Source organism: Mastigoproctus giganteus, chromosome 6 (assembly GCF_048544385.1).
Source record: "Mastigoproctus giganteus isolate SK-2022 chromosome 6, ASM4854438v1, whole genome shotgun sequence".
In the NCBI taxonomy this organism is placed as follows: Eukaryota; Metazoa; Arthropoda; class Arachnida; order Uropygi; family Thelyphonidae; genus Mastigoproctus; species Mastigoproctus giganteus.
The window spans coordinates 73975032-73995602 of record NC_143580.1 but is presented as its reverse complement, the minus strand read 5'-3'; the positions used below and the strand labels follow the sequence as shown (position 1 = coordinate 73995602).

General features: G+C 37.8%; 1 protein-coding gene across 1 annotated transcript in view; it reads left to right on the top strand.

Moving 5' to 3' along the window:
• The window catches only part of LOC150084411 (uncharacterized), a 646726-nt gene that overhangs the window by 375921 nt on the left and 250234 nt on the right, over positions 1-20571 (top strand). Inside the window, exon 7 of the mRNA XM_090376219.1 lies at positions 10475-10629. Coding sequence (XP_090232345.1) covers positions 10475-10629 — 155 coding nt within the window. The remainder of the gene's footprint in view (positions 1-10474; positions 10630-20571) is intronic.

The window sequence follows — 20571 nt, the reverse complement described above, 5'->3', positions numbered from 1 at the left end:
TAGTTGATTTCAACCCTTCTAAAACTCAGTCTTGTCTTATATCTCGCAAAAAGGATTCTTCTGCTCCTATGCTTATCTTTAGTGACATTCCGGTTTCTAGGAAAAATGATATGTCTCTTTTGGGGATTACCCTGACTTCTAATCTTTCTTGGCATGAGCACATTACAAATATTGCTTCCTCCGCATCTAAAAAACTTGGTTTTCTCTTTCGCTCTCGGCGTTACTTTTCTTGCAAACAGCTGCTCACTCTGTATAAATTGCAAATCTGCCCTGCCATGGAATATTGTTCCCACAACTGGGGTGGTGCCCCCAAAACCTCTCTCAGGCTTCTTGATTCCATTCAGAAGAGGGCAGTTACGTTAATTAATGATTCATCTCTAACAGAGTCTCTCCACTCGCTCTCTCATAGATGTACTGTTTCTGCTGCATGCCTCTTCTAGAGATACTTCCATGGGCACTGTTCTTCTGAATTGGTTTCTATAATACCTGCTCTCTCTTTCAAAACAGTCCAAACACGTGCTGCCACCAGCTAACATCCATTTACTGTCCAACTTGAAACTCACAGAACCAACTTTTCATCTTCCTTGTTTATTCATTCAACTGCCGTTTTCTGGAACAACCTTCCTTCGTACGTATTTCCTGAAAATTACAGTCTACAGAAGTTCAAGCGAATGTCAACAAATATCTTCTTCGTCTTCCCAACCTCCAACCCAAGCACGGTACTAAGTACTATAGGTTCTAATGCCTCTTGTGGTTGGGGTTTACATAAAAAAAAAAAAAAAAAAAAGCTTTAAATTTATTTAAGCTATCAACTTCCACAAAAAGAGATGGAAGTCTGTTCCAACAATCAACCACCACCTCGCTAAAGGGAAATTTCTGCACATCTATTCTACAACTGTCTTTCCTCATTTGGAATCTGTTCCCTTCAGGTTCTTGATCTGAGCAAGAGGAAGAATCCCATCAGCATTGAGCTTGCTCAACCCATTCAAAGCCTTAAAAACCTCAATTGGATCACCTCGCATGTGCCTAGTCCCCAGGCGCTGCCATTTTCAGAACTTAAGCCTATCTTGTTAAGAGCACCCCTTTATTCCTCCTCACCAATCTTGTTGCCCTTCTTTGTACTCGTTCTAGCAACTCAACATCCTTCCTAAAATGAGGCCTCCAGACCTGAAAACAGTATTCAAGGTGTGGCATGACCATTGCCTTGTACAATGGGATAATCACCTCCTTGACTCTGCTAGCAAAATTCCTATATATCATTGAGAAGATTCCAAGACCTGCTTTGGCAGCCCGTCTGCACTGCCCAGCAAACTTCATATCTGACTGCACAATTACCTCCAGGTCTTTTTCACTCTACACTTCCCTGAGTGTAGTCCCACAGAGTTGATACATTTCTCTTGGGTTACTGCTACCCATACGCAGTACTGTGCATTTGTCAATATTAAACTTCAGTTGACACTTCTCAGCCCATTTACCATAATTTCTTGATCCATTTGCAGTAGCATACTCTCTTTACTGTCATTAACAACCCTACCATCCTTTTTATCATCTGCAAACTTGGACATTAAGCCTGATATACCCTCATCAATATCGTTGATGAATGCACAAAACAACAATAGGCCCAGCACCGAACCCTGGGGAACTTCACTAATAACAATATGGACACAAAGAGCAGTGTCCATTCATTTCCACTTTCTGTCGTCTCCCACTCAACCATTCCTTTATTGAGTCTAGCAACTTGTCTTTAATACCGTACAGCTCCAATTTGTACAGCAATCTTCCATGTGCAAGAGTATCAAAAGCTTTCCTGAAATTCAAGTATATGATATGAAAATTTTATTGCATCCAGTTCCTTTGTGACCATATCATAGTATCCAATCAAATTGTTCAGACAAGACCTCCCTTTAACAAACTCATGCTGTGTCTTAACTACTACTGCAGTCTTGTCTAAATGATGCTGCAATGCTTCTTTAACCAGTGACTCCATTATTTTCCCTGGAACACAAGTTAAACTAACAGGTCTATAATTTGTTGTGTTACCTTTTGTACCCCCTTAGTGAATTGGTGATATATTTGTGCACCTCCAGTCCATGGGGATTTCCTGAGTCTAAAGAAGCTCTCATAATTATGGCTAAGGGTTCGCTCACTTCCTTTGCTGCCTCCCTTAATATAACTGGATAGATCCCATCCACCCAAGGTGCCTTCCTTATATTTAACTTCAACAATTTCTCCTTCACAGTGCTCTCAGTTATTACAAAATCACGTAGCTCCCTGTTAGATTTTGATAGGCTTGTGGTATTTCTATCCTTGAATAACTCCTCATGTATGAATGTAGATACAAAATACTCATTCAGTTTATCAGCTACCTGAGTATGATCATCATTAGTCAAACCATTAATGTTCATCCCTTTCCTTTTAGAGTTTACATAAGTAAAGAACTCTTTGCTGATTTTCTTTGCATCCTTTGCCAAAGAATTCTCGTAATCTGCCTTCTCCTGCCTAATCTCCTTTGTGACTTGATTACAGACTAGCTTATATCTGCCTTAGGTTTCTGTGTCGCCTGATAATATATATGCATCCCATGCATTTTTCTTCTCTGCCACGAGCCTCATTAATTCATCTGACATCCATTTAGGCCTAAACCTTGAACAGTATTTCTTAGTTGGTATGAAAAGCATAGTACCCTCCAAGATTAAGTCCCTGAAGGGTTCCTATTTAGAATTCACCTTTGGTAACATGATCAGTTGATCCCACTGTATAGAATTTTAAAATTATCTGGGACCACTGTAGTCACCTTTACCGAATCAAAGAGGCCCTTTCCTTTACCCTTGATTGGTAGTTACATCTGTAAGTAAATCCCACATCAGTACGCTGTGATCACTGTCATCCAATGGTTCCTTTATCTGTAAATTCTTAATGCATGAATAATCACTGCTGATAATCAGATCAAGAGTATTACTCCCTCTGTTGCCTCTCAAACATGTTGTTGTAGAAAACAGTCATCCAAGAAATGCACAAAAGTCTTGCTAATGTGGGAGTGACCAATCCATAAGTTACAGCCAATATCTGAAGAGTTAAAATCCCCCATTATAAGACATTTTGATTTACTGGCCCACTCTATTTCTCTGTACAATTGCTCATTGTACTCATCAAATTCATTAAGCCTATAACACATTGGCGCCTCCGTAGCCAGGTGGGTAGGAGCAGCAGTGCGTAGCACATGCTTCTTGATTAGACAGGGGTTGTAACCCATGACCACCAAATACGAAGGATGCGGAAAGGTCAGGGAATGACCACCGCATATCCTCTGTGCAATGTGGCCTTAGTTTCTAATGCTCCTAAAAACCAAATAACAACAACCACAGCCTATAACACACATAGGCCTAATGAATCTGTTTTCCTCTCATTTTCCCTTTCCTAGTGCTTATTTCACACCACACTGACTCAACATTGCATTGTCCATCTATATCAACTGGATGCACTTCCTTAGATTTTGTGTTTCTTAACTAGCAACATATAATCCCTCCTTCCTTCCTGTCCTGTTATTTTTTTAGCGAAATTAAATGGGCAAAATGGCATGAAAAATTTTTGCATGAGTGCACTTTTGGCTTCAGTTGGGATAATCGTGGTATATTGTATTCTATTTCAATAATCTTAGCCAAGAATACATTTCTCTCTTATTAAACAGCAAAAAAGGTCATAAAAAAAAAAAAAAAAAAAAACAGATTTAAAGGGCACCAAAATTTCATAGCCGACCGGGCTAGCCGAGTGGGTAAAGTACCTGCCCGGCAACCCAAAGGTTGCGGGTTCGATTCCCACCTCGCGCTTGGATCAAAGTACTGCAAAAAACCTTGGGAGGTGCAATATGGCCACAGAAGCCGATGCGCCAACAACTACCAAATCGAAAAAAAAAAAAAAAAAAAACCAAAATTTCATAAACATCAACCACTCTTCTGACAGGTAATGGAACATAATGTGTCAGAATAGTCAGTGTTTATAAAAGTCGTAAATGTGGGGTAGAAAAGTGGTAAACATGTTTCATGGCTGACACTCATGTAATCTGCATTGCACCACAAGTGATTGAAAATGATCTACACTGATTTCATTTGAAGGTGCAAAAAAGAATTTAACTCAGAAACTAGTTAATAAAGAGGAAGAGCATACAAAAAAATCTCACAGATAAGTATTTTGTACTTAGGATTTAAATGTGTTTTCATCAAAAAGGCAATAATTAAAATATATGAAAATTGCTAAAATGTCGTAATAGATTGTGCTACTAAATAATGCATCAACTTTTGGATCAAACAGAAATAAGAGTACAGGAACTCCCCGACTTACGCAAATTTGACTTTACACAAGTTTTTGCCAGCCGGTGCAAACTGGAAAAAAAAAAATAATAAAAAAATATGGAAACACATTTTGCATCTGTAGGGATAAATGGAAGTATTGTGAAAATATCGTAATGTGAATCCAATAACATATTGTTTTTTTATTTATTTTCATTTTTTTTTGTAACTCGTTCCAAGTCCTTGGAAGTTGAAAATTTCGCTATATTACTAAGCTATTTATCTCTCTAAAAGGTCATATTTATAATGGAAATTGCACTACATTTTCATTGTTATCATATGTTCCCGTTATAAGAATCAGTTTTGAATGCCTTTGTGATATTTTTCAATAGCACGTTTCTGGAGGTCACAACCAAAAAACAATAAAAACAATTTGCACTTCAATTTATTGGGCTTCTCTGTTAGCGCAATCTATTATAAACGGGTAGTAAACTCGGCATTTGCGATAATCCCGATAACTGGAATTCTGTGGGTTTTTATGTTATTATGATGAAATGTGTTCCCCTTCACGGAAATCTTCAGTCATATAAAAAACAAATTTTAAGAAACTTCTCTTCATTCCTATATACGTATTACAATGATGAAGGGAAAGGGACCAATGGAAAGTCAAGTGCTGGCAGTGCTAGGAAACGAAACAAAATTGATTTAGAAATGAAGATGATTAATTAAGAATTACGAAGCAGGACAAAGTTTGTCATCTATTGCAAGGGAATTAGGTCTCGCTGCTTCAACAGTGAATACTATTTTAAAGGACAGTGCACGTATAAAAGAATATGTCAAAGATAATAATATGGATGGAAAATCAGATTCAGAAGCAAGTGCCGCTGAGTCCAATGGGCATTCAAGCAAAAGCAAGAAGTATTTATGAAGATATTAAGGGTAAGTACAGCGAACCCCAAGCCAAGTTCGTGACAAGCAATGGGTGGTTTAATAGGTTAAAGCATCGTGCTGGTTTCCAAAATATTAAAGTATGCAGTGAAGTCGCCAGTGCCTATTCTACAGCTGCAGAGAAATTTCGTGATGTGTTGAAAAAAATTATTGATGAAGGTGGCTGCTCAATGCAGCAAATTTTTAATGTTGATGAGATTGCTCTGTATTGGAAAAAAATGCTGGATCGAACCTACATTGCCAAAGAGGAAAAGACGATGCCAGGTTTCAAGGCTTCAAAAGGGTCACGCTGTTGCTTGGGGCTAATGCAGCAGGAGATTACAGATTGATACTACTGCTTTGTGTACCATTCTGGAAATCCTTGTGCATTTAAGGGCATCAATAAAGTCCCCCCCCTACCTATGCATGGGGCTTAGAGGGGAACAGGTATCCTGTGTGCTATCAGACACTCAGCCTAAAACACTGATGGATCCAATATCTCTCTGTTACAGAAGATTTAGGAGAAGTCCGGTTGGCCTGCCTGCCTAAAATCCACTCATGCACACCTTCTCGATGGTAAGCCCTGTTACGTCACTTAGGTGGCAACGAACGTGTAGAGTGGTTCTCTTCGAGACGCCTGGTCAGCGTGAAGAGGAAAAGACCAAACCCTCCAGCATATGACAGCGCAACAAAACAAATGGCCCTCAGTCCCCAGCAGCTTCAATCTCCCTCTTACGGCAACGAGAGGATCAGAGTGGAAGCAGAGGGTGCTAAGAATCTCTGGGTACGACCAGGCTGCCATGCACGGAAACTGAACTTGGCCTGTTATAACGTAAGATCACTCATCGGTGAAGACAGGATATTAGAGCTGGAAAAGGAATTAGAAAATGTGAAATGGAATATCATCAGTTTGGCTGAAACAAGAAGAAGAAATGGATCACTTATAAGTTTATCAAGTGGAAATCTGCTGTACACCAATGGAAACAGTGAAAGGAGTGAAGGTGGAGTTGAGTTTCTGGTCCCTAAAGATTTTAAAAACAACATTTTGGAATTCAAAAGTACATCACCAAGGGTGTCAAGACTAATACTCAAGATTTCTAAGAGGTACAAGCTAAAGATTATAATGATTTATACACCAACATCGAGCCATGATGATGAAGAGGTTGAAGAAATGTTCACCAAAATTGAGAGTCTTCTAGATGAGCAGAAAACCCACTACACTATTATTATGGGGGACTTCAATGCTAAGGTTGGAAAAAGACAAAACAGCGCAGAAAGGGGAACTATAGGAAATTTTGGAATTGGTGAAAGAAATGAAAGAGGTGAAAGACTTGTGGAATTTGCAGAATCTCAAGGACTGTCAGTAATTAACACTTTTTTCAAGAAAAGGGTGAACAGAAAGTGGACATGGAAGAGTCCAAATGGATTAACTACTAATGAAATCGACTTCATCCTCACTAACATAAGATATATTGTGAATGATGTTACCGTCCTGAATAAGGTAAATGTTGGAAGTGATCACAGAATAGTAAGATGTACACGATATAGATGTAGGAAAGGAGAGGAAAAAACTGACTCGAGTAAATAATACAAAAGTCTTTGAGATAACAGAAGAGGAGAAAAAGCAGTATGTACTGGAACTGAAGAACAAGTTTGAGCTTCTGCAGACTGCTCAGGACCAAGATATCGACAAGGAATATTACAACTTTCTGAAAGTGATAAAGCCCAAGAAACCTATAGGGAAAAAGAAATCCAAAGAAGAAAAAATTAGTCAAGAAACACTTGTCATGATGAACCAAAGACGACAAATGAAAAGCAAGAAAAACACTGACAGGGAGAAAATTGAGTATACTGAGTTATGCAAAGCCCATTAGAAAGAGGCTCAGAGAGGACATAAGAAGATTTAACACAAGAAAAGTAGAACAAGCATTAAGGGAAACAAAGGATTTAAATCAGCAGCCATCAGCAGTAATACAGAAAGACAAATGATACTGAAACTGAAGAATAGCGATGGTGTACTCATAAACAGCAGAGAAGGCATAATTCAAATAGCAGAAGTCTACTATAGAGAATTATACAAGGAGCAGGGGAATGATGCCAGCAGTGGGGAAGGTGGATTGCAAAGTAGCAACATATTTGACATATCCGATATTCTTCCTGATGAGGTAGAACATGCATTGAAGAATCAGAAAGCCCAGGGGAAGATGAAGTTACTGTAGAGTTGTTAAAATTGGGAGGAAGAGACATAACACAAAAACTGGCAAGGCTCTTCACAAAGTGCATTAGAAAAGGTGTGACGACTAAGCAGTGGAATAATGCAACCATAGTTTTGCTGCATAAGAAAGGAGATAAATCAGAAATTGGAAATTATAGACCAATTAGCTTGTTGTCCCACATCTGCAAGTTGTTCACAAGGGTCATTACTAACAGATTAGAAAGAATACTTGATGAGAATCAACCGAAAGAGCAAGCTGGCTTTAGGACAGGATTCTCAACTATGGATCACCTTCACGTAATATCACAGCTAATGGAGAAAGCAAATGAATATAAAACACCATTATGCCTGGCATTTGTGGATTATGAAAAGGCATTTGACTCCATACAGCATAAGGTAATGTTTCGGGCACTGCAAAGACAAGGCATAGATACCCCATATATTATGATTTTGAAGAAAATATATGAGAGTGCTACCTCCTTTATTAGACTAGACAAAGACAGTAGGAAATTTAAAATTGAGAAAGGAGTTTGACAAGGAGACACAATATCTCTGAAGCTGTTTACTGCTGCCCTTGAGGAAGCTTTCAGAAGATTAGACTGGTCGCAGAAAGGAGTCAATGTGAACGGAGAGTACCTAAACCATTTACGATTTGCAGATGACATTGTGGTCATAAGCCACGATCCCAAAGAATTAGAGGAAAATCTTAATCAGTTATGCCCGGTTAGTAAGGATTCTGGACTAAAGATAAATATGGCTAAAACAAAAGTAATGATGAACAAGTATGCCACAGATAGGGAAATAATGATTGAAGGAGCAGTATTTGAAAAGGTGGAGTCATATACTTATTTGGGACAAGTTATTAGCTGTAATAATGATAAATGGCTGGAAGTCAAGAGAAGAATAAATTTTGGATTGATAGCATTCAGGAAATATAGTCACATACTGAAGAGCAATATCCCAGTTTGTCTGAAACGTAAAATAATGAACCAGTGTATACTCCCCACCATGACTTATGGAAGTGAAACTTGGGTACTCACCAAAAGAATGGAAGAGAAGCTGAGAACTACACAGCGAAGAATGTAACAAATTATATTGGGAATCAGACTGTTAGATAAGAAGAAAAACACATGGATTAGGCAGCAAACTCAAGTAAAGGACATTCTTATCAAAACTAAAGAACTAAAATGGTCTTGGGCAGGACACATAGCTCGAACACATGATGACAGATGGACTAAGAAAATAACGGAATGGTATGAAGAGGAGCTAGAAGAAAACCTGGAAGACAAAGGCGGAGATGTATAGATGAAATTCATGAGTTTGTGGGTAGTAAATGGATGGTCAGTGCTCAAAACAGAAGGAACTGGAAAGTTGCTGGAGAGGACTTCATCCTGCAGTGGATTGAAAATGGCTGATGATGATGATGACCTATGCATTTCCAATCGAACCAGAGAATATGGATAACAGTATCTCTCTTCGAGGATTGGTTTAAATGCTGCTTCATTCCCATGGTTGGAAAATGTTGTAAAGACAACAACCTTCCTTTCAAGATTTTTCTCCTATTAGATAATGCTCCTGGACATCTTACGCATCTAGATGATTTCAATTCAGACATGAGAGTCATATTTCTACTGCCAAACACGACTTCACTCATCCAACCTATGGATCAGGGTGTTAATTCGAATTTAAAAGCATACTATGTATGCACAACATCTGCTCAGGCATTGTCTGCAGTAGACGATGAGAAAATTTTACGTTAAGAGACTTTTGGAAATCTTACAATATTTACCATGCCATCTTAAACATTAATAAGGCCTGGGTGGAAATTACTAAAAGTTGTTTAAAAGGTGAATGAAAGAAAATATGCCCATCGCATGTAAAAGGCTTCGAAGATTTTGAAAAATGACGAATGATATGAAGAGGTTACAGATAAGATTGTAAAGGTTGCAGAGCTACTTCAGTTGGAGGTTGTTGCCAAAGATGTGGAGGAGTTAATAGAGGAAGAAGAGAAGGAATTATCTAACAAAGAACTTATTGACTTGCAGCCAGCGATAGTGAAAATTCAGACGAAGCTCACAATGAACCAAATAAAGAGCCCAGATGCTTCTTCACCAGAGAGATGGTAATGGCAATTTGTGAAATTGCATCGGCAATGGTGAGGTTTGAGAAGATGGATCCTGACAGCGAGTGATTCTTAAAAGTTAACAGAGGGATGAATGATGTGCTTGCTTGCTACAAAGAAATTTATGACGAAAAGAAAAAATCCACCGTCCAGTCATCCATTAATATGTTCTTTCGTAAGGTTGAGCAGCCGACTCCTTCTAAATCTCCACAGCCCTCAATCTCCACAGCGCCGTACTTATCAGCTGAAGACGTCGATTCTGGCAACGATGCTCAAGAGGTAAAACTTACTGACATTATGCCTGTCTCCTCTCATTTTTTGTAATTTTATAATTTTTAAATTTTTTAATTTGCACATTTTTGTAATTTTTCCTGTGCATGAGGTAAAAAATTGAATAAATACAATAAATAATTCTATTCACATGTTCGTTGAACATTTCTTTTTTGATTCAATCAATTCAGCGAACATAGTTGCGAGTGCTGCACAAGCATGGGGTAATTCCAACTTACGTAGAGTTCTGCAGAACGTAACCCTCACGTTAATCAGGGAGTGGCTGTATTAATATATTTTTTTAAAATTATTACCATTTTTCTTTTTTCCCTAACACATTGGAAGAAAAGTAGAATATGTATGAGTAATTTCCGTATAGGGTGGCATGAGTCAGTTCTGCACATTCAGGATTTATAAAACATTGTAACAACATGACCTTACATTGTGATGACATAGTATTTTTTTTTCTTTTTTTTTAGAAATCAAAATTTTTGGTATAACACATGATTCTTGGAATACTTCTAAATAAGATGTAAATCCGAACTTATAACTCTGATGAAAATTTGCTTAGACATTAATATAGCCAAGTTAAAAAGAACTAACTAACCATGTGCATGTTTACAATTATGTTTTAATGACTTTTAATCTTTTCAGTCCTGGTAGCATCATTGTCAGATTTGTTGTTATTTGGAAGGATGAATATGGTATTTCTGCAGTGAGAAGTACTCAACTCTTGCAAACCCATCTTCAAAATAACTATAACCTTTTAGGAAACTACGAACTTCTCCAGTCATCTGTGAGATTTTCAGGTAAAATAAAATTTACCTTAAGTTACATTTGGTTACCACTATTAGTCATCACTTTTTGAATTTTCTATAGATTTGCACTCGTATATTATAACAGTGACTTACAGGAATGAATCTTTCTTTTTTTGAAATAATCAAAAAAGTTATTTTTTGATTAAAGAATTAAGTTACTCATTTTTAAAAGCAACATTAATTTAAATAAAGTATTTGTTAGAACTTTTAGGACAATTTTCAGTTATATTGGAGTTAGTCTCGATACCTAATATGACAAATAAGAAATCATAAAATTAATAATAAAAAGGGTTCTTCAATTCCAGATGTAAATTAGATTAATATCTACAAGTTAATCCAAAAAAATTATCTTTCAAGCTTATGTGTGTATTTATGTGGCTTCCCCCCCCCCCCTTTTTTGTGGGCATTATTTAGATTATCCAGATTGGTTTCCTAAATTAAAGAAATGAGGAATCACAAACCCTTTCCCTGTGATGTAAATTAGTCGGTCCTCGTATAACACGTGTTTACATTACACGAATTCGATCACACACGATTTATAAATAGGGGAACGTTATCTTATATAACACGAACCGAATTCGCTTACACGATTCGCCTTTGTGTTTACAAGAAATGGCAGTCGAACGCGGAATCGCCCCAACTGAACGCAACACGATAGGAATGAAGAAGATTCTGAAAATGTATTTATGTGTTTTATGTCAGTGAAGGGGAAACACATTTCACCATAATAACGTAAAAACCCACACAATTCCAGCTATCGATAATTTGCAATTGCAATTAGATCGAGTTTACGACCAGTTTATAACAGATTCCACTAGCAGAAATGCAACTGGAAATTATTTTATGGTAGTAACCCCCAGAAATGTGCTTTAGTAAAATGTGAGGTGTTAAGTGTATCTCGGCCTTTACGGTGTTGTTTATTCAGTTGCTACACGCGCACAGCTTTGTTTATGTGTATTAAGCGTGCCTCCTCGTTTTGTAATTGTGCTTTAAAAATGAGTAAAATACTTAAAAGGTGTGAAAAGGAAACGTCCTGGCGAAGACACTGCAGATTCAGAGAGAGAAAAAAAAAAGAAGCAATATCGATAAATAGAGGCGGACTGGGTCAAAAATTCTTACCCGGGAAAATTTATAGTGGCCAAAATCACACCGGCCTCCGGCCCACCGGGATTTCCCGGATAAGGCTTATGGCCAGTCCGCCTCTGTCGATAGAGAAAAAATATGAAATTGTGAAACGCTTTGAGCGAAATGAAAGACCATGTGATATTGCACGTGCTATAGACCCAAATGAGGCAACGCCGAGAATTACAAAGAATGCAGATAAAATAAAAACAACTTTCATAGCGGTAACAACACAAAGTGTAATTAAAATCCATTAGATTAAGACACAAGAATTTGAAGAGATGGAACAGCTGTCTTTTCTATCTGTTTTTCGATTTTCTATCTGTTTGGATAGAAAATCAAACAAAAAACAAGTTTGCTTACGATAGAAGCAAAAGCATTAGCAATATTTTATTAGGTAATAGTCGTAATAAAATACGTAAGCATTTTATTACGACTTAGTATTATAAAATAGGTAAGTATTTTATTACGACTATTTTATTTAATATAATAAATTTTTTACGAATAAAATAAGTATTTTATTCGTAAAAAATACTTTTTTAGTATTAAAAAATACTAAAAATACTTTATTATAATATAATAAATAATAAAAAAATAAATATTTTTTATTATTTATTATATTATAATAAAAATAAAAAAATATTATATTATTTTTTATTACGTATTTTAATCGTAATCGTTATAAAATACTTACGTATTTTATAATGATTAAAATTACCCGATTATTTATTGTGTTTGGTAATGTTTTGGTTCCAAATGTGTGTTCAATCTTGGGTGGCTAACCCACTTTTCCCATAGGGCCTGTTGTTTATATTGCACGATTTTGCATTGCACGAGGGTTTCTAGGAACACAACTATCGTGCTATACGAGGACAGACTGTACTTTGATATTATTATGAATTATTACACTTGAATAACAAGAATAAATTCACTATTCCAATTAACACATTCATGCTGGTCTACAAATCTCAAGTATAACCCAATGGATAGGTGCATTTTGATGAAATTCATCCCTTCTGGAAGGAATTTGTGTTCTGTTCGATGTATTTCACTCAAAAATGACTGTATGATTTCACGCTTAATTAGACCTAATTTTTACACTAAATATACATTAAGTACAGTGACCCACTAATGGGTTGCCCCATTAGATAAGCTGCCACTGATGTAATGGATGCTGCAATTCACTAGTCTTGATTCATGTTTGATGGTTAGTTCTCTCATACTGTTCAGAAAGAAAAAGGACATTAGGGAAATTTATGAGTTTGTGACTGTCTTTCTAACTATAGAATCAATCAAAAATATATAAGAAATGTAAAATGTATTGTGATATAAAATAAAAATTTAATATTGTTTGGACAAGACTAAGCAAGACTAGAAATTGTCAATTTGTATGTTATTACTGGGGAGTAGGGACAGTTTTGAACTACTCTGGAAACTGTGAGGCTAGAAACAATGAAACTGTTGCTTTGTCTCATTCCGAGACAAAACTAAATTATATTTTAGTATGGGCTGTAGATGCCTAAAAGTTTACAAAACTTGCATAATCTTGTGCACACACCTATAAAAACAATTTCTACACAACCAAAAATGTTCTTGAGTAATTGCAAACTCTTTGCCTCAGAACAAAGAACTTTGAGCTTATCAACAGCTACATTTGAAAAGAAAATAAATATCACAGATTTTGTGCCATAGTTTGCACCTGGCCAATGAAGTCATTGTCAGCCTCTCACCCTCAAAATAAACAACTCTGAATCTTACTAGCCTGTCATAGTCTCATATACAGATCTATTGGATCATGAGGCCAGTAAAATCACTCAACAATTTCAAACTTTTCCCTTCAGAATAAAAAACACTCTGATCCCTACTAGTTTATTGTAGTCTTGTACAAATCTGCTAAAAGGCTTGCAACTAACCAATAAAATTCCTCAGAGCATGCAGGGGCACCTCCATAGCCAGGTGGGCAGGAGCAGCAGTGCGTAGCACATGCTTCTTGATTAGACCAGGGTTCGAGCCCGTGAGCCACCAAATATGGAGGATGTGGAAAGGTCAGGGAATGACCACCGCATATCCCCGGAGCAATATGGCCTCAGTTGCTAATGCTCCTAAAAACCAAATAATAACAATAAGAGCATGCAGGACATCTCATTTCCAAAATTGATCACCACTCATATATATCTAGATATATATATATAGGCATCTATATCTCTCAGGAATAAAAGGTGTTCATTTATTAGTTAGTTTTTGTTAAGTATGATGCATTGTTCTGCAAGAGAACTTTTGGCATTATTTTACATTGTTTAACCTCTAGGAAAATCTGATTTTCATCTAACACATTGATTTTGTCGATGCATGATATTTTAAAGTGTGTAGATACACAAAAGAGAACAGGTGAACTGATTTGCTACAACATTTTTGAAAATTACATGTTGATCTGGCTAACCATATGCCATCTAGCTACCTTCTACATCAACATCTATCTTTGAAAGACTGTGAAGTGGTACAGAAAACTTGCATGAGAATTGCTCTTTGGACAGCTCTACAAAGTTCTTTGGTAATAGATAAAAGTTCAGCTCCAGTTCTAATATGACAATTTTACAATATCCAGAACAGAAATCAACTTTTGAATGAGAATGGCAGTTCTTTCTCAAGAGCACAGTCATACAAAAGTGGAAAAATCTATTGCATCCAAAAGGGGGATGGGCCAGCAATTCGGAGGATGTTAGAGAGTAATCGAAATTGCAAAAACTGTGAAAGACTGCTCCTGATTGTGCCTGCACTATTTTGATGTGATGCACTCAAAGTGAATATTTGAGTAAGCATTTATTATATTATATTACACCAAAAGGATAGAATTCATGGAGTTCCTAGGCAAAAACAACACTATCACCCCTCTCACTAGTGGACAAGCCCACCTTTTGGCAGGTATATAGGTACACTGCATTCACATAGACAGCAACTCGATGTCGGTATGAATAAATGTCGTGAGTTATCGACTTTGAAAGAGGGATGATAGTGGGTGCCTGATGCCTAGTCACTCTATTGCGGAGGTAGTACAGAAATTGCACTATCCCTGTTCGACAGTATCACGAATGTATTGGGATTACGCCATTTCCGGAATAACATCTCATCATTGATGCTGTTTCACATTGTTTCAGCCAACTGGAGAGGAACAATGGCACATATCACTGCTGACTTCAACAAGGGAGGTGCCAGAAACATCTCCATCAGGCCATCATTAGCTGCAATAGGTTATGGGAGCCGCTGACCCACCAGAGTCCTATTGCTAACACCATGACACAGGACTTAACGCCTCAACTGGGCGAAAGAACATTGCCATTGGACTTTGGATGATTGGAGACTGGTCTCCGGGTCCGATGAGTCCCATTTCCAGTTATTTTGAGCAGACAGGACGATGCATATCTGGTGGAAACCACACGAAGCTATGCACCCGTCATGTCAACACGAACTGTTCAGGCAGGTGGATGGTCGGTAATGGTCTGGGGTTTGTTCAATTGGCACACGTTGGGACCTCTAGTACCTCTACATGCATCTCTGAACAGTCCAGGATATGTGTCCATCCTTGCATACCATCTACATCCCTTCATGGTCATCATGCACCCACAGGGCAATGGGCTCTTCCAGCAGGATATTGCGCCTCCCCACAGAGTCGTGGTGACTATAATGTGGTTCAAAGTGCATTTCGAAGATTTTACCACCATGGAATGGTCTTGCCATTCACCGGACATGAACCCTGTGGAGCACCTTTGGGATGCTGTGAAAAGGTCTATTCGAGCTTTGGATCCTTCGCCCAGGAATGGGATGGAATTATGGACCCAATCAGTATCCCTACTGTTTGCGTCATGCTATTTCTTTCATTATTTTTCACTGTATTTAATAAAAAAATTTCAACAAAAATAATTTAAAATTCAACATGTCGAAGACTAATAGTGAACATTGTAAGGCATATACAGCATATATACGTGCAGTACGATCACCAAAACCACCTCCATTGAGTACAAAGGAGAAATCTAGGCTATTTCGAGAGGGGAAGAAATTACAGCGTGCGATGAAGTTGAACAAACATCTCCTAACATCTCCCCAGAAATATTAGAAGTGAATTTTGAAGGAGTCATGGAAGTTGATACTGCAAATGAAAACGATGAAGAGTCCTCGAAGCCCAGTTGTAAATGAAAAGCAAAGAAGCCAAAACCGACTTCCAGAAGTACTCCATCAAATCGTTCAACACGTAGTGGGGGTAAGCAACAGGATTTTAAGAAACACTGAAGCATCCACGCACAGTTTAAACATACAATATTGGATAATGATTTCGGTTCAGTCTGTTCCGTGTGTGATCTGCTTTGGTTAAAGAATGATGTGAAGATTGTAGCAGCTTGAGACACGCTCATCTTCAAACAGCATTTCCAAATGAGGATGTAAGTTAAATGTTGGGCTGTACCAGCTGTTATAGCTCTCTCAAGAACAAAGTGATTCCAGCTTTATCGAAGCCAAATGGTTTTAAATATCATCTGATGCCAGAGCACTTGTCGAATACTAGATTTGGTAATGGAACGTCTCGTATCTCCAAAGCTCCCATTCATGCAGATTCGTCACTTACAGGATTCATACGGTCAATTCGGTATCCCCGGTCAAGTGATTAATGTTCTCCTAAAGAAGTTTCATTTAACTTCCGCTGTCCATGCTCTGTACAACACACACACAGTTTTTTTTAATTAAACGTAACACATTCTTTTCAGCACAGCGACTGGCCATCCGAGTATTGTTTTGACTGTGCCACGCTTATAGAAATAGTAGCAAATAAAAGATAGTCGTGAAATATTCAGCAAAACCAGTGCCAAATATACATATACAGTAAACTATTCGCGGGGATTACGTTCCAGAGAAATTCCGCGAATAATTAGTTGGCACTAATGATATTAAGCAAGAATGTATGCTAATGCTATCGAGGCAGTGTTAGGTGGGTCGGAAAACTGCTAGATTTGGGGGAATACAAGGATTAATAGATTAACAGTAGCCACTGGCAGAGGTGAAAGTGATTCTTGCACTGCTTCTATTGAAATGAGCAGCAGCTTGGAAAATAAGATGCAGGATATTTCAGAGACTGCTGGGAGTCATTGGGGTACAAGTAAACACATGGGTTGTGTTAGGGTAGCTAAGAAAAAGAACAGGTGCATGTATACTTGCATGTACACCAATGCTAGGAGTTTGGTAAATAAATTTGATGAATTTGAGGTATTGCTCAAAGCATCAAAGGCGGATATTGTTGCGATATCAGAGACGTGGTGTCACACAGATATAATTAATGCAGAACTGGAATTTGGGGAGTACAACGTCTACAGAAAGGATAGACAAGATAGGAAGGGAGGAGGGGTTATGCTATTAGTTAAGAAACACATAAAATCCAAGGCAGTGAAGCCAGTCGACATCGCTGGACAGTGCAGTGTCGAGTCAGTTTGGTGTGACATAAGCATTGGGAGATCAAAATTGAGAATAGGAGTGTGCTATAGGCCTAATGACTGTGATGAGTAAAATCTTCAGAGAGGTTGGTCACTCACACACTAGCAGGTCTTTTGTGGATTTATTGGATGATTGTTTTCTAAATCAGCATGTACGGGAGGCAACTAGAGGGAGCAATACTCTTGATTTGATTATCAGTAGTGATTCTTCATGCATTAAGAATCTGCAGGTACAGGAACCACTAAGTGGCAGTGATCACAGTGTGCTTACGTGGGATTTACTCAAGGAGGTAACTACCATCAGGGGTAAAGGGAAGGGTTATTGCTTTCGTAAAGGCGACTACGGTGGATTGAGACAGTATTTAAATTCTATACAGTGGGACCAACTGATGATGTTACCAACAGCAAACTCAAAATGGGAAGCATTCAAAGAACGGATCTTGGAAGCTACTAGGCTTTACATACGAACTAAGAAATCTTGCTCAAGGTTCAGGCCTAAATGGATGTCAGATGAACTAATGAGACATATGGCAGAGAAGAAAAATGCATGGGATACATATAAATTAACATGTGACACAGAAGCCTATGATAGATATAAGTTGATCTGTAACCAAGTTACAAAGGAGGTTAGGCAGGCGAAGGCAGATTACGAGAAATCTTTCGCAAGGGATGCAAAGAAAAACAGCAAGGAGTTCTTTACTTATGTAAACTCTAGAAGGAAGGAGATGAATCAGATTGATCCACTTGATATCGATGGTTCAACTGTTGATGATCCTGCTCAGGTAGCTAACAAACTAAATCAATATTTTGCATCTACATTCACACATGAGCAGTTATTCAGCAAGGGGAATGCCATAGATGAAATAAACACTGGCAGTGAGCTAGATGATCTTGTAATAATTGAGAGTCAAGTGGAGGAGAAATTGTTGAAGATAAATACAAGAAAGGCACCTGGGGTGGATGGGATCTATCCAGTTATATTAAACGAGGCAGCAAAGGAAGTAAGCAATCCGTTAGCCATTATTATGAGAGCTTCCTTGGACTCAAGGGAGGTACCCACAGACTGCAGATTGCAAATGTAACCCCAATTCACAAAGGAGGATCAAAGGCTGACACAAGTAATTATAGACCTGTGAGTTTAACTTCTGTTCTAGGAAAATTAATGGAAGCACTGGTTAAAGAAGCACTGCAGGATCATCTTGACAAGAATTCAGTTATAGCTCAGACACAGCATAGTTTTGTTAAGGGAAGGTCTTGCCTGACCAATTTGATTGGATACTATGATGTAGTCACAAAAGAATTGGATGCAGGGAATAACTTTGATATTATATATTTGGATCTTAGAAAGGCTTTTGATACTGTTGCGCATGGAAGACTGCTGCACAAATTGGAGCAGTGTGCCATTGTGGCAAATTGTTGCTATGGATAAAGGGATGGTTGAGTGGCAGTAGACAGAGAATGGTAATTAATGGACACTGGTCATCGTGGACTAATGTTATTAGTGGAGTCCCTCAGGGTTCAGTGTTGGGTCCATTGTTGTTTTCTGTATTTATAAATAATATTGATGATGGTATGTCAAGCTTAAATCAGACAACCCTGCCAACCTTTGTATCAGACGATACAAAGGTTGGCAGGGTTGTCAAGGACACTACTGACACTATGCTGCTGCAACAGGATCTGGAAAGGTTGAGCAGATGGGCTGAGAGGTGGCAAATGAAGTTTAACATTGACAGTGTAAAGTACTACATATGGGAAACAGCAACCCCAGAGCAACGTATCAACTCTGTGGTACTGCACTGACAGTGGTAGAGAATGAAAAGGACCTGGGGGTAATTGTGCAGGCAGATATGAAGTTCTCTGAGCAGTGCAGACGGGCTGCAAGATTAGCTCTTGGTGTCTTATCAATGATATACATGAATTTTTCTAGCAGGGATAAGGATGTGATTATTCCATTGTATAAGGCAATGGTCAGGCCACACCTTGAGTACTGTATACAGGTCTGGAGGCCTCATTTCAAGAAGGATGTAGAGCTGCTGGAACGAGTACAGAGAAGGGCAACAAGGTTAGTGAACGGAACGACTATTTGCTCTTATGAAGAAAGGCTTAAGTTTTGCAAATTACAATGTCTGGAGACTAGGCACCGGCGAGGTGATCTGATACAGGTGTACAAAGCCTTGAATGGTTTGAGCATGCTTAATGCTGATGCAGTAATCACCTGAGAGGGCATAAATTCAAATTGAGGAAAGACAGATGTAGGATAGATGTCTTTAGCCAGCGGGTAGTTGGTTGGTGGAACAGACTTCCATCCCTTATTGTAGAAGTTGACAGCCAAAATAAATTTAAGGCTCAGCTGGACAGGTATTTCGAATGAACAGAGGGGTGAAGTGGAAGGGTTTTTTTTTTTTTTTTTTTTTTTGGCTGATGCTGCATGAGCTTCCTTTCTTGCATCATATGCCTCTACTAATGCTAATGCTAAAGAATACCGAAAATGCGAATACTGAGTTATGGCTCCCATAGTAATAAAGCGGTTCCGTTCCAAAGTATGAAATATATAAGAAAAACTAGTCTAAAATTTTGTCCCATGTATGTATGTATTATATGTACCTTCATAATATGACTATGTACATAGACAGTACATAGTGAAATGCAAGCATATGGCATTGAAATGAAAATAAGAAGCAGTTTAATATTAAATGTAATATTTATTAGAAATTTCAAACAAATCTTTTAAACCAGCGCCTTTGCTAGCTAAAAAACTTATCCCGCCAGTTTTATCACCAGTTTCGCCAAAGTGTTGATAAAGGAGTTTTTCCTTTTCACGAATGATGAGTGAACTTAAGGGAATTTTATTTTGAATTCGGTCTTCTATCCACCGATTTAAAGCTTTTTCCATTTTTTCTAATTTAACATCATAAGTTACAGAGCAAATTTTTGAAGCAATTATCGCGTTTTCACGGACACTACGGCGGATTTTTTTTCCGATTTTTTGATTGATCGTACCGTTGACACATTGATTTTATAATGTTTTGCCACTGAGGAGATGCTTTCACCATTAGAAATTTTGTCTAATAACTCAATTTTATTCGCTAATGTTATCACCTTCTTTGATCTTTTCACATTTCCCTTGTTATTCGTAGCCATATTTTTGTACGGGTTAGAAAGAACTTGTCCGCAATAAAGACACTTTCTTCCGTTAACACGCTCGAAAAAGTCTGTTTTACACTGCAAAACGGTAGATTTATCACTTTTGTAAATATATCAATTTATAAATTGATAAATGTATTCAATTTATAAGCATATAAATTAAAAGCAAACGACAAAACCTTCCATGACAAGC